At 45.3% G+C, this 26,301-nt stretch overlaps 2 protein-coding genes across 3 annotated transcripts in view; both read right to left on the bottom strand.

The window, feature by feature from the left end:
* LOC145865699 (uncharacterized) overlaps positions 1-19,149 on the bottom strand; it is a 33,870-nt gene extending 14,721 nt beyond the window's left edge. Inside the window, exons 1-3 of the mRNA XM_082970640.1 lie at positions 19,063-19,149; positions 17,878-18,432; positions 8,158-9,530 (exon numbers count right to left, since the gene is read on the bottom strand). Coding sequence (XP_082826766.1) covers positions 8,158-9,530; positions 17,878-18,432; positions 19,063-19,149 — 2,015 coding nt within the window. The remainder of the gene's footprint in view (positions 1-8,157; positions 9,531-17,877; positions 18,433-19,062) is intronic.
* smpx (small muscle protein X-linked) overlaps positions 18,211-26,301 on the bottom strand; it is a 45,286-nt gene continuing 37,195 nt past the window's right edge. The window contains exons 3-5 of one of the 2 annotated variants that reach the window (XM_014181868.3): positions 23,326-23,412; positions 21,376-21,539; positions 18,211-19,676 (exon numbers count right to left, since the gene is read on the bottom strand). In XM_014181868.3, the coding sequence (XP_014037343.1) occupies positions 21,387-21,539; positions 23,326-23,412 (240 nt within the window). In that variant the 3' untranslated portion in view covers positions 18,211-19,676; positions 21,376-21,386. The remainder of the gene's footprint in view (positions 19,677-21,375; positions 21,540-23,325; positions 23,413-26,301) is intronic. The other variant, XM_014181867.3, reaches the window with a different exon arrangement.

The following is a 26,301-nucleotide window of genomic DNA, read 5'->3' as shown; positions in this document are numbered from 1 at the left end:
AACCTTTTACAATCTCCATCAGATGACACTCCTAGGACATTATGTTAGACAATGCATGCATTTTTAGTTCTATCAAGTTCATATTTATATCCAAAAACAGCGTTTTACTATGGCATTGATGTTGAGGAAATCGTTTCCCTCCAATAACCGGCAGTCAAGTCAGCGTCACAAATTAAATAATTAAAATGAGAAAACATTGGTAAAATATTATATTGTCATTTAAAGAATTATAGATTTACATCTCTTGAACGCAATCAACTTGCCAGATTTAAAAATAACCTTACTGGGAAATCACACTTTGCAATAATCTGAGCACTGCGCCCAGAAAAATACGCGTTGCGATACAGACTAGACGTCATGTTGGGGAGATCTAAAATTGAAAATACTATGTAAATAATCCATTACCTTTGATTCTCTTCATCAGATGTCACTTCCAGGTATCACAGGTCCATAACGAATGTAGTTTTGTTCAAAAAAGCTCATCATTTATGTCCAAAAATCTCCGTCTTGTTAGCACATGATCTAAGCCAGCCGGACTTCTCGTCATGAACGAGGGGAAAAAATATATTTACGTTCGTTCAAACATGTCAAACGTTGTATAGCATAAATCATTAGGGCCTTTTTTAACCAGAACATGAATAATATTCAAGGTGGACGAATGCATACTCTTTTATAACGTATTGGAACGAGGGTACCCAACATGAACTCGCGCGCCAGGTGTCTAATGGGCCATCATCGTTCCATGGCTCTTGTTCGGTCAGATCTCCCTCCAGAAGACTCAAAACACTTTGTAAAGGCTGGTGACATCTAGTGGAAGCAATAGGAAGTGCCAAAATATTCCTCAGCCCCTGTGTTTTTCAATGGCATAGGTTTAAAGGTAATACAACACATCAGGTATCCACTTCCTGTCAGAAAATGTCTCAGGGTTTTGCCTGCCAAATGAGTTCTGTTATACTCACAGACACCATTCAAACAGTTTTAGAAAATGTAGGGTGTTTTCTATCCATATGTAATAAGTATATGCATATTCTAGTTACTGGGTAGGAGTGGTAACCAGATTAAATCGGGTATGTTTTTTTATCCAGCCGAGTCAATACTGCCCCCTATTAAATGAAGATATGGATTTACAAACTATAGGCCACTAAGTACCCTGGTTTAAATGAAGATATGGATTCACAAACTACAGGCCACTAAGTACCCTGGTTTAAATGAAGATATGGATTTCTCACCCTTCCTGTAGGGTTGTGATAGGTCCATTTGCTGTCATCTAGTGGACATTTTGCTCTATTGCCATCAGCTATGTTTACACTCTTGTTGTTCATGTTTGCCTGTGTTCTAGTGCACTATGGAATATATTACTTTCTTATTCTTGACACTCCTCCCAGTCATATTTAAGGTTAGAACTACCTTTCTAAGTGTTCTGATACTTCTAGCTATGTCTACAGCTGCACCATCAAGAGCATCCTGACCAGAGTAGTACGGGTGTGGCTTCATGACAATGATTAAGAGCAGCTACTTACTGATTGGGCCTATCATGTTTATTTCATGTATGCTCCATTTTATTTTAGGATTAGAGATATCTGCTCCTTCATATCCATTATCTATATCTACATAATTACTCTAACTATCTATCAAATCAAAGTGTGATTGATAATATTGTAGAAGAATATTGCTTAATGTGTTGTAACGCCCTGGCCATAGAGAGGGGTTTTTGTTCTTTATTTTGGTTAGGCCAGGGTGTTACATTGGGTGGGCGTTCTATGTTCATTTTTCTATGTTTTTGTATTTCTTTGTTTTGGGCTGTGTGTGGCTCCCAATCAGGCAGAGCTGTAGTTCGTTGTTGCTGATTGGGAGTCACACATAAGGAGCCTGTTTTTCCTTTGGGTTTTGTGGGGGATTGTTTTCTGTCTATTCGTGGTTGCACCTGACAGTACTGTTTGGCTGTCGGTTTTCTTGTCTTTTTGTATAGTGTTCTTTCGTCATTAATAAATTCCTGAAGATGAACACTAACTCCGCTGCACCTTGGTCTACTCTCTCTTCAGACAGCCGTTACAGAATCCCCCACCAAAAACGGACCAAGTAGCGGAGGAAGGAGAAGCACCAGGAGAGGGGAAATACGGACTCATGGACTTTTGAGGAGATGGAGAGGTGCGTTCAGGATTCCTGGAGATGGGAGGAATTGTTCGACGGAGGTGGACCGTGGGCTCAGGCGGGGGAGTATCGCCGCCTGCAGTGGGAGATCGAGGCGGCGATAGCTGAGAGACGCTGGTACGAAGCGAGGGAGTGCAACAGGCACGAGAGGCAGCCCCCCAAAATAATTGGGGGGGGGGGGGGGGCACACGGGGAGTGTGGCGGAACCAGGAAGGAATTCTGGGCCAACTCCCCGTGCTTACGGCAGGCAGCGTGGTACTGGTGTCTCCAGTGCATGTGCATAGCCCGGTGCGCTATAGGCCAGCCCCCCGCAAGTGCCATGCGAGTGCAGGCATCGAGCCAGGATGGATTGTGCCAGCTCAGCGTGTCTGGTCTCCAGTGCGCCTTTTCGGTCCAGGTTATCCTGCACCGGCTCTGCGCACTGTGTCTCCAGGGCGCTGGGCGGGTCCAGTTCACCCAATGCCTGCGCTCCGCCCGTGCCGGGCCAAAGTGGGCATTCAGCCTGGAGTGTGGGTAAATGGCCTAAGTACCAGAACTCCAGTGCTCCCCCACAGCCCGGTTTATCCTGTGCCTCCTCCTCGGTCCAGGCCTCCAGTGGGTCTCCCCATCCTGGTCCGTCCTGTGCCTCCTCCTAGGACCAGGCCTCCAGTGGGTCTCCCCATCCTGGTCAGTCCTGTACCGCCTCCTAGAGCCAGGCCTCCTTCATGTCTCCCCGGCCTGATGAGTCCTGCGCCAGAGCCGCCAGAGCCGCCCGCCAGTCCGGAGCCGCCGGAGCCGCCCGCCAGTCCGGAGCCGCCGGAGCCGCCCGCCTGTCCGGAGCCGCCGGAGCCGCCCGCCTGTCCGGAGCCGCCGGAGCCGCCCGCCTGTCCGGAGCCGCCGGAGCCGCCCGCCTGTCCGGAGCCGCCGCCAGAGTCGCCCGCCAGCCGGTCGCCGCCATAGTCGCCCGCCAGCCGGTCGCCGCCAGAGTCGCCCGCCAGCCGGGCACCGCCAGGGTCGCCCACCAGTCCTCCGGCGCGGCCAGGGGCGCCACCTAAGTGGGCAACGCCGAGGGTGGAGCGGAGGCCACGTCCCGCACCTGAGCCGCCGCCACAAGAAGGCCCACCCGGACCCTCCCCTTCAGAGTCAGGTTTTGCGGCCGGAGTCCGCACCTTTGGGGGGGGTACTATAACGCCCTGGCCATAGAGAGGGGTTTTTGTTCTTTATTTTGGTTAGGCCAGGATGTTACATTGGGTGGGCTTTCTATGTTCATTTTTCAATGTTTTTGTATTTCTTTGTTTTGGGCCGTGTGTGGCTCCCAATCAGGCACAGCTGTAGTTCGTTGTTGCTGATTGGGAGTCACACATAAGGAGCCTGTTTTTCCTTTGGGTTTTGTGGGGGATTGTTTTCTGTCTCGTTCGTGGTTGCACCTGACAGTACTGTTTGGCTGTCGGTTTTCTTGTCTTTTTGTATAGTGTTCTTTCGTCATTAATACATTTCTGAAGATGAACACTAACTCCGCTGCACCTTGGTCTGCTCTCTCTTCAGACAGCCGTTACCTGTGTACAGTTTGAGAATGCTGTGTGCTTTTTTCTGAATTGAAAAACATGCCTCCCTCACACACACACACATTAGACCGAATATAAATACATTGTTTATTGTATGTATGCTCCATTTTATTTGAGGATTGTGTGCAATAAAGTACATTCACAGATAAAGCAACAGTTTAAAAAACAGAACATTTGAGCGTGCATAACTATTCACCCCCCGAAGTCAATACTTCGTAGAGCCACCTTTTGCAGCAATTACAGCTACAAGTCTCTTGGGGTATGTCTCTATAAGCTTGGCACATCTAGCCACTGGGATTTTTGCCCATTCTTCAAGGCAAAACTGCTCCTGCTCCTTCAAGTTGGATGGGTTCCGCTGGTGTACAGTGATCTTTAAGTCATACCACAGATTCTCAATTGGATTGAGGTCTGGGTTTTGACTAGGCCATTCCAAGACATTTAAATGTTTCCCCATAAACCAACTGTCACGATCTTGGAAATGAGCAGACCAAGGCGCAGCGTGAATTGAGTTCCACATCTTTAATTACAAAATGAAACTAGAAACAAAATAACAAAACTTAAAGACCGTGACGACGTAGTTCTCAAACACACTAACACAAACAATATCCCACAAAACACAGGTGGGAAAAAGGCTACCTAAATATGATCCCCAATTAGAGGCAACGATTACCAGCTGCCTCTAATTGGGAACGACACAAAACACCAACATAGACATACAATGACTAGAACACACCCCTAGTCATGCTCTGACCTAAACACCATAGAGAACCAAGGGCACTCTATGGTCGAGCCTTAACACCAATCAAGTGTTGCTTTAGCAGTATGTTTAGGGTCATTGTCCTGCTGGAAGGTGAGTCTCTGTCCTAGTCTCAAATCTCTGGAAGACTGAAACAGGTTTCCCTCAAGAATTTCCTTGTATTTAGTGCCATCCATCATTCCTTCAATTCTGACCAGTTTCCCAGTCCCTGCCTATGAGAGGTGTTGGGTTTGCACCAGAGATAGAGTTTTCCTTGATGGCCAAAAAGCTCAATTTTAGTCTCATCTGACCAGTGTACCTTCTTCCATATGTTTGGGGAGTCTCCCACATGCCTTTTGGCGAACACCAAACATGTTTGCTTATTTTTTTCTGGACACTCTTCCATAAAGCCCAGCTCTGTGGAGTATACGACTTATAGTGGTCCTATGGACAGATACTCCAATCTCCGCTGTGGAGTTTTGCAGCTCCTTCAGGGTTATCTTTGGTCTCTTTGTTGCCTCTCTGATTAATTCCCTCCTTGCCTGATCCATGAGTTTTGGTGGGCGGCCCTCTCTTGGCAGGTTTGTTGTGGTGCCATATTCTTTCCATTTTTTAATAATGGATTTAATGGTGCTCCTTGGGATGTTCAACGTTTCTGATATATTTTTATAACTCAACCCTGATCTGTACTTCTCCAGAACTTTGTCCCTGACCTGTTTGGAGAGCTCCTTGAACTTCATAGTGCCGCTTGCTTGGTGGTGTTGCAGACTCTGGGGCCTTTCAGACAGGTGTATATATACTAAGATCATGTGACAGATCATGTGACACTTAGATTGCACACAGGTGGACTTTATTTAATTAATTATGTGACTTCTGAAGGTAATTGGTTGTGTCAGATCTTATTTAGGGGCTTCATAGCAAAGGGGTGAATACATACGCACCACTTTTCCGTTTTTTTTTTTTTAAGTTATTTTTTTCTTTTCACTTCAGCAATATGGCATATTTTGTGTATGTCCATTACATGACATCCAAATAAAAATCCATTTAAATTACAGGTTGTAATGCAACAAAATAGGAAAAACACCAAGGGGGTGAATACTTTTACAAGGCACTGTATACACTACAGTTCAAAGTTTGGAGTCACTTAGAATTTTCCTTGTTTTTGAAATAAAAGTAATTTTTTTGTCCATTAAAATAACATCAAATTGATCAGAAATACAGTGTAGACATTGTTAACCTCTATGGGCTAGGTGGGACGCTAGCGTCCCCCCCGTGGTGCACTCCATCAACAGCAGGTGCATTTCAAGAGCGGCAAATTTGAATCCAAATAAATGTCAAAATTCAAATTTTTCAAACATACAACTATTTTACACCCTTTGAAAGATAAACATCTCCTTAATCTAACCACGTTTTACGATTTCAAAAAGGTTTTACGGCGAAAGCATAAATTTAGAGTATGTTAGGACAGTACATTTACAAGAGTTGTGTGTAATGTTTTGTCAATTCAAAGACAGGGTCACCAAAACCATAAAACCAGCTAAAATGATGCACTAACCTTTTACAATCTCCATCAGATGACACTCCTAGGACATTATGTTAGACATGCATGCATTTTTAGTTCTATCAAGTTCATATTTATATCCAAAAACAGCGTTTTACTATGGCATTGATGTTGAGGAAATCGTTTCCCTCCAATAACCGGCAGTCAAGTCAACACCACAAATTAAATAATTAAAATTAGAAAACATTGGTAAAATATTATATTGTCATTTAAAGAATTATAGATTTACATCTCTTGAACGCAATCAACTTGCCAGATTTAAAAATAACCTTACTGGGAAATCACACTTTGCAATAATCTGAGCACTGCGCCCAGAAAAATACGCGTTGCGATACAGACTAGACGTCATGTTGGGGAGATCTAAAATCGAAAATACTATGTAAATAATCCATTACCTTTGATTCTCTTCATCAGATGTCACTTCCAGGTATCACAGGTCCATAACGAATGTAGTTTTGTTCAAAAAAGCTCATCATTTATGTCCAAAAATCTCCGTCTTGTTAGCACATGATCTAAGCCAGCCGGACTTCTCGTCATGAACGAGGGGAAAAAATATATTTACGTTCGTTCAAACATGTCAAACGTTGTATAGCATAAATCATTAGGGCCTTTTTTAACCAGAACATGAATAATATTCAAGGTGGACGAATGCATACTCTTTTATAACGTATTGGAACGAGGGTACCCAACATGAACTCGCGCGCCAGGTGTCTAATGGGCCATCATCGTTCCATGGCTCTTGTTCGGTCAGATCTCCCTCCAGAAGACTCAAAACACTTTGTAAAGGCTGGTGACATCTAGTGGAAGCAATAGGAAGTGCCAAAATATTCCTCAGCCCCTGTGTTTTTCAATGGCATAGGTTTAAAGGTAATACAACACATCAGGTATCCACTTCCTGTCAGAAAATGTCTCAGGGTTTTGCCTGCCAAATGAGTTCTGTTATACTCACAGACACCATTCAAACAGTTTTAGAAACTTTAGAGTGTTTTCTATCCATATATAATAAGTATATGCATATTCTAGTTACTGGGTAGGATTAGTAACCAGATTAAATCGGGTAAAAAAAATTATCCAGCCGTGCAAATACTGCCCCCTAGCCCTAATTAATGTTGTAAATGACTATTGTAGCTGGAAACGGCAGATTTTTTATGGAATATCTACATAGGCGTACCGAGGCCCATTATCAGCAACCATCACTCCTGTGTTCCAATGGCACGTTGTGTTAGCTAATCCAAGTTTGTCATTTTAAAAGACTAGTTGATCATTAGAAAGCCCTTTTGCAATTATGTTAGCACAGCTGAAAACTGTTGTCCTGATTAAAGAAGCAATAAATCTGGCCTTCTTTAGACTAGTTGAGTATCTGGAGCGTCAGCATTTGTGGGTTTGATTACAGGCTCAAAATGTCCAGAAACAAAGGACTTTCTTCTGAAACTCATCAGTCTATTCTTGTTCTGAGAAATGAAGGCTATTCCATGCGAGAAATTGCAAAGAAACTGAAGATCTCATAAAACGCTGTGTACTACTCCCTTCACAGAACAGTGCAAACTGGCTCTAACCAGAATAGAAAGAGTGCACAACTGAGCAAGAGGAGAAGTACATTAGAGTGTCTAGTTTGAGAAACAGACGCCTCACAAGTTCTCAACTGGCAGATTTATTAAATAGTACCCACAAAACACCAGTCTCAACGTCAACAGTGAAGAGGCTACTCCGGGATGCTGGCTTTCTAGGCAGAGTTCCTCTGTCCAGTGTTTGTGTTCTTTTGCCCATCTTAATCTTTTCTTTTTATTGGCCAGTCTGAGATATGGTTTTTTCTTTGCAAATCTGCCTAGAAGGCCAGCATCCCGGAGTCGCCTCTTCACTGTTGACGTTGAGACTGGTGTTTTGCGGGTACCATTTTAATGAAGTTAGGGATTGGGGTTAAGGTTAGACCAGAATTACCGGAAGAGGCAATCCTCAAGAGGGGGCGACTCCTGTTTGTCGTTCCATCTTGGGTATCTGTAATGGCTTCCAAGGTTCTGGTCCGAGGCTCCCTATAGCAGAGTCAATCCTGCCAAGTGAATTTAGGGGAGCCCAGCGTGAATGGGACAGGGCCAAGGGCTCAAACCCCGTAAGTTCGGGCGTGTCGGGCCCATGTGGCTGCCCACCCACACGCAGGGCTGTCCCACGGTCTGAAGGCCCTAGCTGTGAGCCGCCACACCGAACCACCACAAGCCCATTTCACCAACACTCCATTGTAGCCACCAGGTTCCTCCAGGTCATTCTTGGCTAAACCTGGTATAGTCTGGTATAGATGTCTGTAGCTGATGGGGTGAGGTGTAGTCTGGTATAGATGTCTGTAGCTGATGGGGTGAGGTGTAGTCTGGTATAGATGTCTGTAGCTGATGGGGTGAGGTGTAGTCTGGTATAGTTGTCTGTAGCTGATGGGGTTAGGGTGAGGTGTAGTCTGGTATAGATGTCTGTAGCTGATAGGGTGAGGTGTAGTCTGGTATAGATGTCTGTAGCTGATGGGGTGAGGTGTAGTCTGGTATAGATGTCTGTAGCTGATGGGGTGAGGTGTAGTCTGGTATAGATGTCTGTAGCTGATGGGGTGAGGTGTAGTCTGGTATAGATGTCTGTAGCTGATGGGGTGAGGTGTAGTCTGGTATAGATGTCTGTAGCTGATGGGTTGAGGTGTAGTCTGGTATAGATGTCTGTAGCTGATGGGGTGAGGTGTAGTCTGGTATAGATGTCTGTAGCTGATAGGGTGAGGTGTAGTCTGGTATAGATGTCTGTAGCTGATGGGGTGAGGTGTAGTCTGGTATAGATGTCTGTAGCTGATGGGGTGAGGTGTAGTCTGGTATAGATGTCTGTAGTTGATGGGGTGAGGTGTAGTCTGGTATAGATGTCTGTAGCTGATGGGGTGAGGTGTAGTCTGGTATAGATGTCTGTAGCTGATGGGGTGAGGTGTAGTCTGGTATAGATGTCTGTAGCTGATGGGGTGAGGTGTTGTCTGGTATAGATGTCTGTAGCTGATGGGGTGAGGTGTAGTCTGGTATAGATGTCTGTAGCTGATGGGGTGAGGTGTAGTCTGGTATAGATGTCTGTAGCTGATGGGGTGAGGTGTAGTCTGGTATAGATGTCTGTAGCTGATGGGGTGAGGTGTTGTCTGGTATAGATGTCTGTAGCTGATGGGGTGAGGTGTAGTCTGGTATAGATGTCTGTAGCTGATAGGGTTAGGTGTAGTCTGGTATAGATGTCTGTAGCTGATGGGGTGAGGTGGTCTGGTATAGTTGTCTGTAGCTGATAGGGTGAGGTGTAGTCTGGTACAGATGTCTGTAGCTGATGGGGTGAGGTGTAGTCTGGTATAGATGTCTGTAGCTGATAGGGTGAGGTGTAGTCTGGTATAGATGTCTGTAGCTGATGGGGTTAGGGTGAGGTGTAGTCTGGTATAGATGTCTGTAGCTGATGGGGTGAGGTGTAGTCTGGTATAGATGTCTGTAGCTGATGGGGTGAGGTGTAGTCTGGTATAGATGTCTGTAGCTGATGGGGTTAGGGTGAGGTGTAGTCTGGTGTAGATGTCTGTAGCTGATGGGGTGTGGTGTAGTCTGGTATAGATGTCTGTAGCTGATGGGGTGAGGTGTAGTCTGGTATAGATGTCTGTAGCTGATGGGGTGAGGTGTAGTCTGGTGTAGATGTCTGTAGCTGATGGGGTTAGGGTTAGTCTGGTGGAAGTTGTAGTCCATCAGTTGATAAATACTCATAACTATATTAAGAAGAATACACAGCCTACACTGACACCTTGTTATGAGATCCTAAAACTGCATCTACTGCAATGTTTTCATGGTTGAAGTGTACATCAGTGTGTGTGTGTGTGTGTGTGTGTGTGTGTGTGTGTGTGTGTGTGTGTGTGTGTGTGTGTGTGTGTGTGTGTGTGTGGGTGTGTGTGTGTGACCTCCTCTGTGTCTCCTCTCTCCTCTTGACAGGATGTCCCGCCCCTGGACGCAGCGCTCCCATCGGAATATTCAGATTTACCTGATGGACAGGAGCAACAACCAATCAGACACACTCAACCCCCAAGAGGCCACATGTACATCATTCTAATTTTACTTATAGATCTCTGAGTATTGTGTGTATTGACTGATGTGTGTGTGAACCTGGTGTCTGTCTTGCCACAAAACCATCTGCTTTGGTTACAGACACTACATCCTGGTTTGGTCCTGTTCTATTAAGAGTATGGAAATGAAACACACACACACACACACACACACACACACACACACACACACACACACACACACACACACACACACACACACACACACACACACACACACACACACGGTGTGCTTAACATATTATGAATGTCTGTATTGTCTCATCTTATCTATGAACATAGACAGGGCTCTAACTCCCCTAGCTCCAAGATGAGATAGGGTGCAGGCCAGGCAGCAGGCTGTTAGCCAGCCTGCCAGCTTATTGGAGTCCGCCACTAGCACAGTCAGTGTAGTCAGCTCAGCTTTCCCCATTGAGACCGTGCCTGTGCCTCAATCTATGTCGGGCAAAACTAAACATGGCGGTGTTCGCCTTAACAATCTCACTGGAATAAAGACCTCCTCCAGTCCTGCCATTATTGAAATAGATTGTGGTAATCTCACATCTTAATAGGACTACTTAATGTTAGATCCCTCACTTCCAAGGCAGTCATAGTCAATGAACTAATCACTGTTCATATCCTTGATGTGATTGGCTTGACTGAAACATGGCTCAAGCCTGATGAATTTACTGTGTTAAATTAGGCCTCTCCTCCTGGTTACACTAGTGACCATATCTCCTGTGCATCCTGCAAAGGCAGAGGTGTTGCTAACATTTATGACAGCAAATAAAACAATAGTAAAAATACAGCATTTTCGTCATTTTAACTTTTAGTCATGAAATCTATGCAGACTACTTAATCACTTTTTATAGCTACTGTTTACAGGCCTTCTGGGCCGTTTCCTCACTGAGTTCCATGAATACCTGTCGGGCGTTGGGAGTTTTATTAACTGTTTCTGCTCCATCACTCTGTTTTAGTTTCTGATGCTGCTCCACTAGTCATTTTTAGTTTGTGTTGCTGCTCCATCACTCTGTTTTTGTAACTGTTGATGCTCCATCAGTCTGTTTTAGTAAATATTGCTGCTCCATCAGTCTGTTTTAGTTTCTGTTGCTGCTCCATCAGTCTGTTTTAGTAAATATTGCTGCTCCATCAGTCTGTTTTAGTTTCTGTTGCTGCTCCATCACTCTGTTTTTGTAACTGTTGATGCTCCATCACTCTGTTTTAGTAAATATTGCTGCTCCATCAGTCTGTTTTAGTTTCTGTTGCTGCTCCATCACTCTGTTTTTGTAACTGTTGATGCTCCATCACTCTGTTTTAGTAAATATTGCTGCTCCATCAGTCTGTTTTAGTTTCTGTTGCTGCTCCATCAGTCTGTTTTAGTTTCTGTTGCTGCTCCATCACTCTGTTTTTGTAACTGTTGCTGCTCCATCAGTCTGTTTTAGTTTCTGTTGCTGCTCCATCACTCTGTTTTAGTTTCTGTTGCTGCTTCATAACTTTCTTTTTCATAACTGATTCTGCTCCGTGAGTCATTTTTAGTTTCTGTTGCTGCTCCATGACTCCATTGTCGTAGCTGATGCTGCTCCATCACTCTTAGTTTCTGTTGCTGCTCCATGAGTCTGTTTTAGTAACTGTTTGTCACGACTTCCCATCGACGGGGCAATTGTGCGATATATCTCCTGGTAGACGCAGCACTTCCCAGGAGTCACGCGTATCCTCTGTCACAGGAGGAGACGGCGGCTATGGAAACATGTCTCCGAATCTCTGCGGCACGGATACATTCGGCCCTACACTTCACCTGCCTCCTCGAGTTTATTTTTTGTGAAGGATGGAGGTCTGCGCCCATGTATTGACTATCGGGGTATCAATCAGATCACTGTGAGGTACAGCTACCCACTGCCTCATCGCCAGTGCGATCGAGTCAATGCACGGGGCGCGCTTCTTCACAAAATTGGATCTCAGGAGCGCTTACACCCTGGTGCGTATCCAGGAGGGGGACGAGTGAAAGACGGCATTTAGTACCACCTCAGGGCACTATGAGTACCTCATCAAGCCATACGAGTTGATGAATGCTCCATCTGTCTTCCAAGCCTTTGTGGAGGAGATTTTCCGGGACCTGCACGGGCAGGGTGTAGTGGTGTATATCGACGACATTCTGATATACTCCGCTACACGCGCCAAGCATGTGTCCCTGGTGTGCAGGGTGCTTGGTCGACTGTTGAAGCATGACCTGTACGTCAAGGCTGAGAAATGTCTGTTCTTCCAACAGTCCGTCTCCTTCCAAGGGTACTGCATTTCCACGTCAGGGGTGGAGATGGAGAGTGACCGCATTTCCGCCGTGCGTAATTGACCGACTCCCACCACAGTAAAGGAAGAGCAGCAGTTCCTAGGGTTTGCCAACTACTACTGGAGGTTTATACGGGGCTTTGGTCAGGTAGCGGCTCCCATTACCTCACTGCTGAAGGACCAGTGCGACTACAGTGGTCGGCTGAGGCGGACAGGGCTTTTGGTCACCTGAGGGCTCTGTTTACCTCGGCTCCCGTGCTGGCTCGTCCGGATCCCTCTGTGGCGTTCATAGTGGAAGTGGACGTGTCCGAGGCTGGGATAGGAGCTGTGCTCTCTCAGCGCTCGGGTATGCCACCGAAGCTCCACCCCTGTGCCTTCTTTTCGAAGGAGCTCAGCCCGGCGGAGCAAAACTATGATTTGGGGGACCGGGAGCTGTTGGCTGTCAAGGCTCCGAAGGCATGGAGACATTGGCTTGAGGGGGCTAAACACCCTTTTCTCATCTGGACTGACCACCACAATCTGGAGTACATCCGGACGGCGAGGAGACTGAACCCTCGCCAGGCAAGGTGGGCCATGTTTTTTACTCGTTTTGTGTTCACCCTGTCCTACCGACCAGGTTCCCAGAACGCTAAGGCAGACACACTGTCCCTGATGTATGACACAGAGGAGCGGTCCATGGATCACACTCCCATACTCCCGGCCTCTTGCCTGGTGGCACCGGTAGTGTGGGAGCTGGACGAGGACATCGAGCAGGCGTTACGTACAGAGCCCACTCCCCTCCAGTGTCCAGCTGGGCGTATGTATGTTCCGTCTGCTGTCCGTGACCGGTTGATCTATTGGGCCCACACGTCACCCTCTTGTCATCCTGGCATCGGTCGGACAGTGCGCTGTCTTAGTGGGAAGTACTGGTGGTCCACCTTGGCCAAGGACGTGAGGGTTTGTTTCCTCCTGCTCGGTGTGCGCCCAGTGCAAGGCTCCTGAGCACCTGCCCAGAGGGAAGCCACAACGGCCGTGGTCGCACCTGTCGGTGGACTTCCTGACGGATCTTCCTCCTTCACAGGGCAACACCACGATCCTGGTCGTTGTGGATCAGTTTTCTAAGTCCTGCCGTTTCCTCCATTTGCCCGATCTCCCTACGGCCCGACAGACTGCGGAGGCCCTGTTCACTCACGTCTTCCGGCACTACGGGGTGCCTGAGGACATACTCTCTGATCGAGGTCCCCAGTTCACGTCCAGGGTATGGAGGGCGTTCATGGAATGTCTGGGTTTCTCAGTCAGCCTCACCTTAGGTTTTCATCCCGAGAGTAATGGGCAGCTGGGGAGAGTAAACCAGGATGTGGGTAGGTTTCTGCGGTCATATTGCCAGGACTGTTCATCCCCTGGGCAGAGATAGCCCAAAACTCACTCCGCCACTCCTCCACTAACCTCTCCCCCTTCCAGTGCGTACAGGGGTTTCAGCCGGTTCTGGCACCTTGGCATCAGAGCCAGATCGAGGCTCCTGCGGTGGACGAATGGTTTAAGCGCTTGGAGGAGACCTGGGGGGGGGTACCGTCACGACTTCTGCCGAAGTCGGTCCCTCTCCTTGATCGGGCAGAGTTTGGCGGTCGACGTCACCGGCCTTCTAGCCATCGCCGATCCACTTTTCATTTTCCATTTGTTTTGTCCTTGTCTTACATACCTGGTTTCATTCCCCCAATTACTTGTTCATTATTTAACCCTCTGTTCCCCCATGTTTGTTTGTGAGTAATTGTTTGTATGTAATACGGTCCGTTATTGTGGGCTAGATTATTGCGTTGTATTATTGATTCTTTGAGTAAATTACGTTTATTACTCATCTGCTGTCCTGCGCCTGACTCCTCTACACCAGCTACACACAGGCATATTAAACTGTTGCTGCTCCATCACTCTGTTTTAGTGTCTCTACCTGCTCCATCACTCTGTTTTAGTGTCTCTACCTGCTCCATCACTCTGTTTTAGTGTCTCTACCTGCTCCATCACTCTGTTTTAGTGTCTCTACCTGCTCCATCACTCTGTTTTAGTGTCTCTACCTGCTCCATCACTCTGTTTTAGTGTCTCTACCTGCTCCATCACTCTGTTTTAGTGTCTCTACCTGCTCCATCACTCTGTTTTAGTGTCTCTACCTGCTCCATCACTCTGTTTTAGTGTCTCTACCTGCTCCATCACTCTGTTTTAGTGTCTCTACCTGCTCCATCACTATGTTTTAGTGTCTCTACCTGCTCCATCACTCTGTTTTAGTGTCTCTACCTGCTCCATCACTCTGTTTTAGTGTCTCTACCTGCTCCATCACTATGTTTTAGTGTCTCTACCTGCTCCATCACTCTGTTTTAGTGTCTCTACCTGCTCCATCACTATGTTTTAGTGTCTCTACCTGCTCCATCACTCTGTTTTAGTGTCTCTACCTGCTCCATCACTCTGTTTTAGTGTCTCTACCTGCTCCATCACTATGTTTTAGTGTCTCTACCTGCTCCATCACTATGTTTTAGTGTCTCTACCTGCTCCATCACTCTGTTTTAGTGTCTCTACCTGCTCCATCACTCTGTTTTAGTGTCTCTACCTGCTCCATCACTATGTTTTAGTGTCTCTACCTGCTCCATCACTCTGTTTTAGTGTCTCTACCTGCTCCATCACTATGTTTTAGTGTCTCTACCTGCTCCATCACTATGTTTTAGTGTCTCTACCTGCTCCATCACTCTGTTTTAGTGTCTCTACCTGCTCCATCACTCTGTTTTAGTGTCTCTACCTGCTCCATCACTATGTTTTAGTGTCTCTACCTGCTCCATCACTCTGTTTTAGTGTCTCTACCTGCTCCATCACTATGTTTTAGTGTCTCTACCTGCTCCATCACTCTGTTTTAGTTTCTGTTGCTTCTCCATGACTCTGTTTTATTTACTGTCTGGCTCACAGACCTGTGATTAGCTTCAGGGGTTTGTGTGTGTGTTTGTTCTCCATTCTCCTGAAAATGGTGTCAGCATACTCATTAAAAATATATATTTTTAACACAAACGCTGTGTGAAATTAATCTTAAATTTCATGTTTTACCCCAGTAGGTTAGTCTGTAGTTTTCAGTCTGGTATAGTGTTGTAGTTTGGTTTAGTGCTGTGGTCTGTAGCCATATTGTTTTTATTGTAGGCAGCAGTACCCCTACTAGCAGTTGGAACCAGTCGAATACATTGTGACCTGGTGGAAACTAAATGTAGACACATCTGCCCACTGCTTTTGCTCTCCATGGCAGACTCTGTGTGTGTGACGATGATGGATGAGTGTCTTTTGATTAAGGTAGTGATATGGAAGGGGGAACAGAGGAGTGAAAGAGCTGACACCTACACACTGACCTACACACTGCTCTGTGTGTTTGTTTGCGTGTGTCATGCGTCTGTCTGTGTGGCTGCATGTAGTGTGTATGACAGAGACCGTGCCACTGTGTAGAACTAAGATATCATTTATTGCAACAGTCTGCTGAGGAATCCATCATCTCCTAGAAACCATTTTGATTATAAGGGAATTTCAAACAATTAAAACGTCACAATATTCTGATGTCATCACAGTCCACCGAATACATTCGGATGATATCACAACCCACCATACACATTCTGATGACATCACAACCCACCATACACATTCTGATGACATCACAGTCCACCATACACATTCTGATGACATCACAGTCCACCATACACATTCTGATGACATCACAGTCCACCATACACATTCTGATGACACCACAACCCACCATACACATTCTGATGACACCACAACCCACCATACACATTCTCCAGATTGTGTCTTGTTCACATTGACAGTTAAAGATGTAAAAGGCAGCAGAGCTGTAACAGAGCTGTAACAGTGCTGTAATGTTATGATGTCTATTGGTGCGTTAATAAATTCACTCTGACTATCTAATCCTATTCCAGAGCACTCATCGTCTGAGTGTACCAGAGTCCAAAATAACTAATTCATTTATGAGCACCCATTGAATATGATCGGTGTCAGTAAACGTTGGCAAAGAAATGTAAATATATTGTTGTCTGCAGCACAATTACAGTCACCAATGCTTTGGATAACAAGAAAACATCCTAACCAGCTCTGCTATGGTGAATGATCAGAGTGAGGTGTTCTGGAAGTAGCTAGCTAGCTAGCCAACTTTAGCCAGTTATGTTGGGCGCATGACAGCTGTTGTTAGGTCAGAACGCTCTGATTAACCCTTCACCACCTGAGTGTCCAGTGTGAGCTCTGATTTCTCCAAGAGTGAAACGCTCTGAATTGACTAATTCTGCACTCCAGATTGAATTTACGAACAAACCCTATAACTAGTCTGGTTGTAGTCTTTTCTTTATGAGGTAACACAGAGACCTATAGCTACTAGGGCTGGATGTATTATTGCTATATTCAGTTCACTCCAATTCAGTCTATCGCTAACCCTAACTTCACTGTAAGGGAAATTAAACCAGTTATGGGTTTGTTGAAGTGGATGGCCTATTGCAGGTCACTCGTCTGGTATAGTTGTCTTAAGATGATAGGGTGAGGTGTAGTCTGGTATAGATGTCTGTAGCTGATGGGGTGAGGTGTAGTCTGGTATAGATGTCTGTAGCTGATGGGGTGAGGTGTAGTCTGGTATAGATGTCTGTAGCTGATGGGGTAGGGTGAGGTGTAGTCTGGTATAGATGTCTGTAGCTGATGGGGTGAGGTGTAGTCTGGTATAGATGTCTGTAGCTGATGGGGTGAGGTGTAGTCTGGTATAGATGTCTGTAGCTGATGGGGTGAGGTGTAGTCTGGTATAGATGTCTGTAGCTGATGGGGTGAGGTGTAGTCTGGTATAGATGTCTGTAGCTGATGGGGTGAGGTGTAGTCTGGTATAGATGTCTGTAGCTGATGGGGTGAGGTGTAGTCTGGTATAGATGTCTGTAGCTGATGGGGTGAGGTGTAGTCTGGTATAGATGTCTGTAGCTGATGGGGTGAGGTGTAGTCTGGTATAGATGTCTGTAGCTGATGGGGTGAGGTGTAGTCTGGTATAGATGTCTGTAGCTGATGGGGTGAGGTGTAGTCTGGTATAGATGTCTGTAGCTGATGGGGTAGGGTGAGGTGTAGTCTGGTATAGATGTCTGTAGCTGATGGGGTGAGGTGTAGTCTGGTATAGATGTCTGTAGCTGATGGGGTGAGGTGTAGTCTGGTATAGATGTCTGTAGCTGATGGGGTGAGGTGTAGTCTGGTATAGATGTCTGTAGCTGATGGGGTGAGGTGTAGTCTGGTATAGATGTCTGTAGCTGATGGGGTGAGGTGTAGTCTGGTATAGATGTCTGTAGCTGATGGGTGTGAGGTGTAGTCTGGTATAGATGTCTGTAGCTGATGGGGTGAGGTGTAGTCTGGTATAGATGTCTGTAGCTGATGGGGTGAGGTGTAGTCTGGTATAGATGTCTGTAGCTGATGGGGTGAGGTGTAGTCTGGTATAGATGTCTGTAGCTGATGGGGTGAGGTGTAGTCTGGTATAGATGTCTGTAGCTGATAGGGTGAGGTGTAGTCTGGTATAGATGTCTGTAGCTGATGGGGTTAGGGTGAGGTGTAGTCTGGTATAGATGTCTGTAGCTGATGGGGTTAGGGTGAGGTGTAGTCTGGTATAGATGTCTGTAGCTGATGGGGTTAGGGTGAGGTGTAGTCTGGTATAGATGTCTGTAGCTGATGGGGTGAGGTGTAGTCTGGTATAGATGTCTGTAGCTGATGGGGTGAGGTGTAGTCTGGTATAGATGTCTGTAGCTGATGGGGTGAGGTGTAGTCTGGTATAGATGTCTGTAGCTGATGGGGTGAGGTGTAGTCTGGTATAGATGTCTGTAACTGATGGGGTTAGGGTGAGGTGTAGTCTGGTATAGATGTCTGTGGCTGATGGGGTGAGGTGTAGTCTGGTATAGATGTCTGTAGCTGATGGGGTGAGGTGTAGTCTGGTATAGATGTCTGTAGCTGATAGGGTGAGGTGTAGTCTGGTATAGATGTCTGTAGCTGATTGGGTGAGGTGTAGTCTGGTATAGATGTCTGTAGCTGATAGGGTTAGGTGTAGTCTGGTGGTAGTTGTAGTCTATCAGTTGATGATGTACGTTGGGTCTGGTATTTGTAGTTCATCAGTAGAAGATGCAGGGTGGATCTGGTAGTTGTAGTTCATCTGTAGAAGATGCAGGGTAGGGCTTGTTGTCCATCAGTAGAAGATGTAGATTGGTTCTGGTAGTTGTTCATCAGTAGGACATGCAAGGTCGATCTTATTGTTAGTCAGTTGAAGATGCAGGGTGAATCTGGTAGTTGTAGTTCATCAATAGAAGCTGCAAGGTCAATCTTGTAGTTCATCAGTAGAAGATGCAGGGTGGATCTGCTAGTTGTAGTCCATCAGTAGAACATGCAGGGTGAATCTGGTAGTAGTAGTCCATCAGTAGAAGATGCAGGGTAGATCTGGTAGTTGTAGTCCATCAGTAGAAGATGCAGTGTGGATCTGCTAGTTGTAGTCCATCAGTAGAAGATGCAGGGTGAATCTGGTAGTAGTAGTCCATCAGTAGAAGATGCAGTGTGGATCTGGTAGTTGTAGTCCATCAGTAGAAGATGCAGGGTGGGTGTGGTAGTTGTAGTCCATCAGTAGAAGATGCAGGGTGCATCTTGTAGTCCATCAGTAGAAGATGCAGGGTGGGTGTGGTAGTTGTAGTCCATCAGTAGAAGATGCAGGGTGGGTGTGGAAGTTGTAGTCCATCAGTAGAAGATGCAGGGTGGGTGTGGAAGTAGAAGATGCAGGGTGCATCTTGTAGTCCATCAGTAGAAGATGCAGGGTGGGTGTGGTAGTTGTAGTCCATCAGTAGAAGATGCAGGGTGGGTGTGGAAGTTGTAGTCCATCAGTAGAAGATGCAGGGTGTATCTTGTAGTCCATCAGTAGAAGATGCAGGGTGGGTGTGGTAGCTGTAGTCCATCAGTAGAAGATGCAGGGTGGGTGTGGAAGTTGTAGTCCATCAGTAGCAGATGCATGGTGTATCTGGTAGTTGTAGTCCATCAGTAGAAGATGCAGGGTGGGTGTGGTAGTTGTAGTCCATCAGTAGAAGTTGCAGGGTGGGTGTGGTAGTTGTAGTCCATCAGTAGAAGTTGCAGGGTGGGTGTGGTAGTTGTAGTCCATCAGTAGAAGATGCAGGGTGGGTATGGAAGTTGTAGTCCATCAGTAGAAGATGCAGGGTGGTTGTGGGTCTGATTAACCGGTAGTACTCCTCGAGTATCCCCAACAGTACACATTTTATTGTATCCCTGGACAAGCACACCTGATTCAGTACTGGAGGACAAGTTGGGAAACAGCTGTAGGACACAGAAACATAAAGACTTAGCCAGGTAATTTTTTTCATATTTTAATGTCACCTCTATTTAACCAGGAAGTTCTTTGGAGGGAGAGTGCAGGCAGACAGCACCATACAGTGTTCACAAAGTTACGCATTAAAAACAACAACAGTCCATAGACACAACATACACTACCAAGACACAAACCATATATTTCCAGGGCCAAACAGGAAACTTTTGTACTCATAACCCAAATAAGTACTCATAACCCAAATGAGTATTCATAACCCAAACATACGCCGCCAAACATACCCTCGTAAAACTGACTATCCTACCAATCCTCGACTTCGGCGATGTCATCTACAAAATAGCCTCCAACACTCTACTCAGCAAACTGGATGCAGTCTATCACAGTGCCATCCGTTTTGTCACCAAAGCCCCATATACCACCCACCACTGCGACCTGTATGATCTCGTCGGCTGGCCCTCGCTACATATTCGTCGCCAGACCCACTGGCTCCAGGTCATCTATAAATCTATGCTAGGTAAAGCTCCGCCTTATCTCAGCTCACTGGTCACCATAACAACACCCACCCGTAGCACGCGCTCCAGCAGGTATATCTCACTGGTCATCCCTAAAGCCAACACCTCCCTTGGCCACCTTTCCTTCCAGTTCTCTGCTGCCAATGACTGGAACGAATTGCAAAAATCGCTGAAGCTGGAGACTTATATTTCCCTCACCAACTTTAAACATCAGCTATCTGAGCAGCTAACTGATCGCTGCAGCTGTACATAGCCCATCTGTAAATATCCCATCCAATCTACCTACCTCATCCCCATATTGTTTTATTTACTTTTCTGCTCTTTTGCACACCAGTATTTCTACTTGCACATCATCATCTGCACATCTATCACTCCAGTGTTAATTTGCTTATTTGAATTTACTTCGCTACTATGGCCTATTTATTGCCTTACCTCCTCATGCCATTTGCACACACTGTATATAGACTTTCCTTTTTTTCTATTGTGTTATTGACTGTACACTTGTTTATTCCATGTGTAACTCTGTGTTGTTGTTTGTGTCGCACTGCTTTGCTTTATCTTGGCCAGGTCGCAGTTGTAAATGAGAACTTGTTCTCCACTAGCCACCTGGTTAAATAAAGGACTTGTTCTCAACTAGCCTACCTGGTTAAATAAAGGACTTGTTCTCAACTAGCCTACCTGGTTAAATAAAGGACTTGTTCTCAACTAGCCTACCTGGTTAAATAAAGGTGAAATATAAAAGAAAAAAGCACAAAACCTTAATTCTTGCGATACCGGTATTTGGAATATTGTGTGTAGGATAATGGCAGAGGATGTTAACCTGGTTAAATAAAGGTGAAATATAACCCCTAAGAAGTACTCATAACCCAAATAAGTACCTATAATCCAAATAAATTCCCATAATCCCTAATAAGTACTCATAACCTAAATAAGTACTCCCTAAATAATAACCCCTAATAAGAATAATACACAGCCCACACTGACATATTGTAGTGAAATCCTAAAACTGCATCTACTGCAATGTTTTTCATGGTTGAAGTGGACATCAGTGTGTGTGTGTGTGTGTGTGTGTGTGTGTGTGTGTGTGTGTGTGTGTGTGTGTGTGTGTGGTGTGTGTGTGTGTGTGTGTGTGTGTGTGTGTGTTTGTACCAGTGTGTGTACCAGTGTGTGTCAGTACCAGTGTATGTGTTAGTCCTTGGTGACCCATCGTAGTTCACTCTTGACGTTCTGCAGCTCTGATAGGTTGACTGCTGGACCAGGAAGCTTCATCGATCCTGGCAATGGCTTCTTCTCCTCTGGTGACAGGGCCGTGGCTTCCTGCAGGGGGTCTGGGGGAGGAGCCTGTACAAAAAGAGTTTCCTATTGTGTATTTACAGTTGAAGTCTACATACACCTTAGCCAAATACATTTAAACTCAGTTTTTCACAATTTCTGACATCTAATCCTAGTAAAAATTCCCTGTCTTAGGTCAGTTAGGATCACCACTTTATTTTAAGAATGTGAAATGTCAGAATAAAAGTAGAGAGAATGGTTTATTTCAGGTTTTATTTATTTCATCACATTCCCAGTGGGTCAGAAGTTTACATACACTCAATTAGTATTTGGTAGCATTGCCTTTCAATTGTTTAACTTGGGTCAAACGTTTCGGGTAGCCTTCCACAAGCTTCCCACAATAAGTTGGGTGAATTTTGGCCCATTGCACCTGACAGAGCTGGTGTAACTGAGTCAGGTTTGTAGGCCTCCTTGCTCGCACACACTTTTTCAGTTCTGCCCACACATTTTCTATAGGATTGAGGTCAGGGCTTTGTGATGGCCACTCCAATACCTTGACTTTGTTGTCCTTAAGCCATTTTTCCACAACTTTGGAAGTATGCTTGGGGTCATTGTCCATTAGGAAGACACATTTGCGACCAAGCTTTAACTTCCTGACTGATGTCTTGAGATGTTGCTTCAAAATATCCACATAATTTTCCATCCTCATGATGCCATCTATTTTGTGAAGTGCACCAGTCCCTCCCTGCAGCAAAGCACCCCCACAACATGATGCTGCCACCCCCGTGCTTCACGGTTGGGATGGTGTTCTTCGGCTTGCAAGCGTCCCCCTTTTTCCTCCAAACATAACGATGGTCATTATGGCCAAACAGTTCTATTTTTGTTTCATCAGACCAGAGGATATTTCTCCATGTGCAGTTGCAAACCGTAGTCTTGCTTTTTTATGGCAGTTTTGGAGCACTGGGTTCTTCCTTGGTGAGCGGCCTTTCAGGTTATGTCGATATAGGACTCGTTTTACTGTGGCTATAGATACTTTTGTACCCGTTTACTCCAGCATCTTCACAAGGTCCTTTGCTGTTGTTCTGGGATTGATTTGCACTTTTCGCACCAAAGTACGTTCATCTCTAGGAGACAGAACGCGTCTCCTTCCTGAGCGGTATGACAGCTGCGTGGTCCCATGATGTTTATACTTGCATACTATTGTTTGTACAGATGAACGTGGTACCTTCAGGCGTTTGGAAATTGCTTCCAAGGATGAACCAGACTTATGGAGGTCTACAATTTTTGGGGGGCTGATTTCTTTTGATTTTCCCGTGATGTCAAGCAAAGAGGCACTGAGTTTGAAGGTAGGCCTTGAAATACATCCACAGGTACACCCCCAATTGACTCAAATCATGTCATTTAGCCAATCAGAAGCTTCTAAAGCCATGACATCATTTGCTGGAATTTTCCAAGCTGTTTAAAGGCACATCAACAGTGTATGTAAACTTCTGACCTCCTGGAATTGTGATGCAGTGAGTCAGAAGTTAAATAATCTGTTTGTAAATAATTGTTGGAAAAAGTACTTGTGTCATGAACAAAGTAGATGTCCTAACCGACTTGCCAAAACAATAGTTTGTTAAAAAGAAATTTGTGGAGTGGTTGAAAAACGAGTTTTGATGACTCTAACCTAAGTGTATGTAAACTTCCGACTTCAACTGTATGTTCTCAAGCCATATTAGTGTGTTTGTTTGTGTGTGTGTGTGTGTGTGTGTGTGTGTGTGTGTGTGTGTGTGTGTGTGTGTGTGTGTGTGTGTGTGTGTGTGTGTGTGTGTGTGTGTGTGTGTGTGTGTGTTTGTGTGTGTGTGTGTCTGACCTCCTCTGTGTCTACAGTCTCCTCTCTCCTCTTGACAGGATGTCCCGCACCTGGACGCAGCGCTCCCATCGGAATATTTAGATTTGCCTGATGGACAGGAGCAACAACCAATCAGACACACTCAACCCTCAACAGGCCACATGTACAGCGTTCTAATTCTCTGTCCTTTCTCCTGAAATGCATTCGTTCACTCCTCAGCATTCGTTCACTCCTCAGCATTCGTTCACTCCTCAGCGTTCGTTCACTCCTCAGCGTTCGTTCACTCCTCAGCGTTCGTTCACTCCTCAGCATTCGTTCACTCCTCAGCATTCGTTCACTCCTCAGCATTCGTTCACTCCTCAGCATTCGTTCACTCCTCAGCATTCGTTCACTCCTCAGCACACATTTAAGAGCATTGGATTGGTGTAAACCTGCTCTAGACTCTTTGCAAGTTATATACTTATAGATCCCTGAGTATTGTGTGTATTGACTGATGTGTGTGTGAACCTGGTGTCTGTCTTGCCACAAAACCATCTGCTTTGGTTACAGACACTACATCCTGGTTTGGTCCTGTTCTATTAAGAGTATGGAAATGAAACACACACACACACACACACACACACACACACACACACACACACACACACACACACACACACACACACACACACACACACACACACACACACACACACACACACACACACACACACACACACACCGGTGTGCTTAACATATTATGAGTGTCTGTATTGTCTCATCTTATCTATGAACATAGACAGGGCTCCTACTCCCCTAGCTCCAAGATGAGATAGGGTGCAGGCCAGGCAGCAGGCTGTTAGCCAGCCTGCCAGCTTATTGGAGTCCGCCACTAGCACAGTCAGTGTAGTCAGCTCAGCTTTCCCCATTGAGACCGTGCCTGTGCCTCGATCTATGTCGGGCAAAACTAAACATGGCGGTGTTCGCCTTAACAATCTCACTGGAATAAAGACCTCCTCCATTCCTGCCATTATTGAAATAGATTGTGGTAATCTAGGCTCAAGCCTGATGAATTTACTGTGTTAAATTAGGCCTCTCCTCCTGGTTACATTAGTGACCATATCTCCTGTGCATCCTGCAAAGGCAGAGGTGTTGCTAACATTTATGACAGCAAATAAAACAATTTACAAAATGACTGGGTTTTCGTCTTTTTAGCTGCTAGTCATGAAATCTATGCAGCCTACTCAATCACTTTTTATAGCTACTGTTTACAGGCCTCCTGGGCCGTTTACAGCGTTCCTCACTGAGTTCCCTGAATTCCTATCAGACCTTGTAGTCATGGCAGATAATATTCACATTTTTTTATGACTTCAATATTCACATAGAAAACTCAACAGACCCAGTCCAAAAGGCTTTCGGAGCCATCATCGACTCAGTGGGTTTTGTTCAACATGTCACCCGACCAACGCAGTGCCGAGTCATACCCTGGATCTGTCCCATGGGTTAAATATTGTGGATCTAAATGTTTTTCCTCATAATCCTGGACTATCGCACCACCATCTTATTATATTTTCAATTGCAACAAATCATCTGCTCAGACCCCAACCAAGGATTCAACCTAAAGACTCCCTCCACCTACCCAAGGATGTCGGAGTACAGTTACCACCTAACCAAGGAGCTAAAATAAAATAAAAATTCCTGTGATGTTTCACAAAAGTTCTGAACCTTTCTATTCTCATAGTTTCTAGAGATTGTAAATTAAAGAGAAACATTTTTGCTTAAAGTATTATTATATTATTGATCAATTGACTATGCCTTTTCAAATCACCCAGTAGTGCTATCTGCAGGGTTAGCTCCAGGTAAATGTTGCTATTCTTCAACCATTCCTGGACCTGCGACCAAAAACAAGCTACATATGGATAGTACCAAAACAAATGATCTAATGACTCGGTCTCTTCACAGCAAAATCTGCAGAGCTGGGATGGTTCTATCCTCCATATATATAACATTCTATTGGTTGCAAGAATTTTGTTTAAAAATGTAAATAGAAAAATTCAACGTTTTGAATCAGACGTTGTTTTGCGTATATCAATTGGAACGGAAATGGCGCTCCACCAAACTGGAAGTTTTCCGACTAGCTTGGAATGACAATACCGTGCAATATCCAGAAGCCCTCACAGCTGCTTGATCAGCCTACTTTTTCAACCTAATTGAGGAGAATAAAAACAATCAAACATTTACATATTTTTGATACTGTCACAAAGCTAACTAAAAAGCAGCATTCCCCAAGTGAGGATGGCCTTCACTTCAGCAGTGATGAATTGATGATCTTCTTTGATGAAAAGATCATGATCATCAGAAAGCAAACTATGGACTCTTCGTTGAATCTGCGTATTCCTCCAAAACGTAGTTATCCTGAGTGCATAGAACTGCCAGGACCTAGGATCAATAGAGACACTCAAGTCTTTTATGCTCTCTCGACACATTCACCAAATAGTCATGGCCTCTAAACCAGCTGCTTACTGGACCCAATTCCAACATAACTACTGAAAGAGCTACCTCCTTTGCTAGGCCCTCCTATGTTGAACATAATAAACAGCTCTCTATCCTCTGGATGTGCACCAAACTCACTAAAAGTGGCAGTAATAAAGCCTCTCCTGAAAAAGCCAAACCTTGACCGGCCTATATCTAATCACCCATCCCCCTTAAACATTTTAGAAAAAGCTGTTGCAGCAACTTACTGCCTTCCTGAAGACAAATAACGTATATGAAACACTCCAGTACATTTTATGACCCCATCATAGTACTGACTGCACTCGTGAAGGTGGTAAATAACCTTTTAATGGCGTCAGACCAAGGCTCTGCATCTGTCCTCGTGCTCCTAGATCTTAGTGACACTTTTGACACCATCGATCACCACATTCTTTTGGAGAGATTGGAAATCATAATTGGTCGACACTGTCACGTGGGCTCCCTCTCCGGCCTCCAGGTCACCAGGCTGCTCGTTATGGCGCACAC

This window comes from Salmo salar, chromosome 29 (assembly GCF_965601325.2).
Source record: "Salmo salar chromosome 29, fSalSal1, whole genome shotgun sequence".
Taxonomy (NCBI): domain Eukaryota; kingdom Metazoa; phylum Chordata; class Actinopteri; order Salmoniformes; family Salmonidae; genus Salmo; species Salmo salar.
This window is presented reverse-complemented; position numbering and strand designations above follow the sequence as displayed.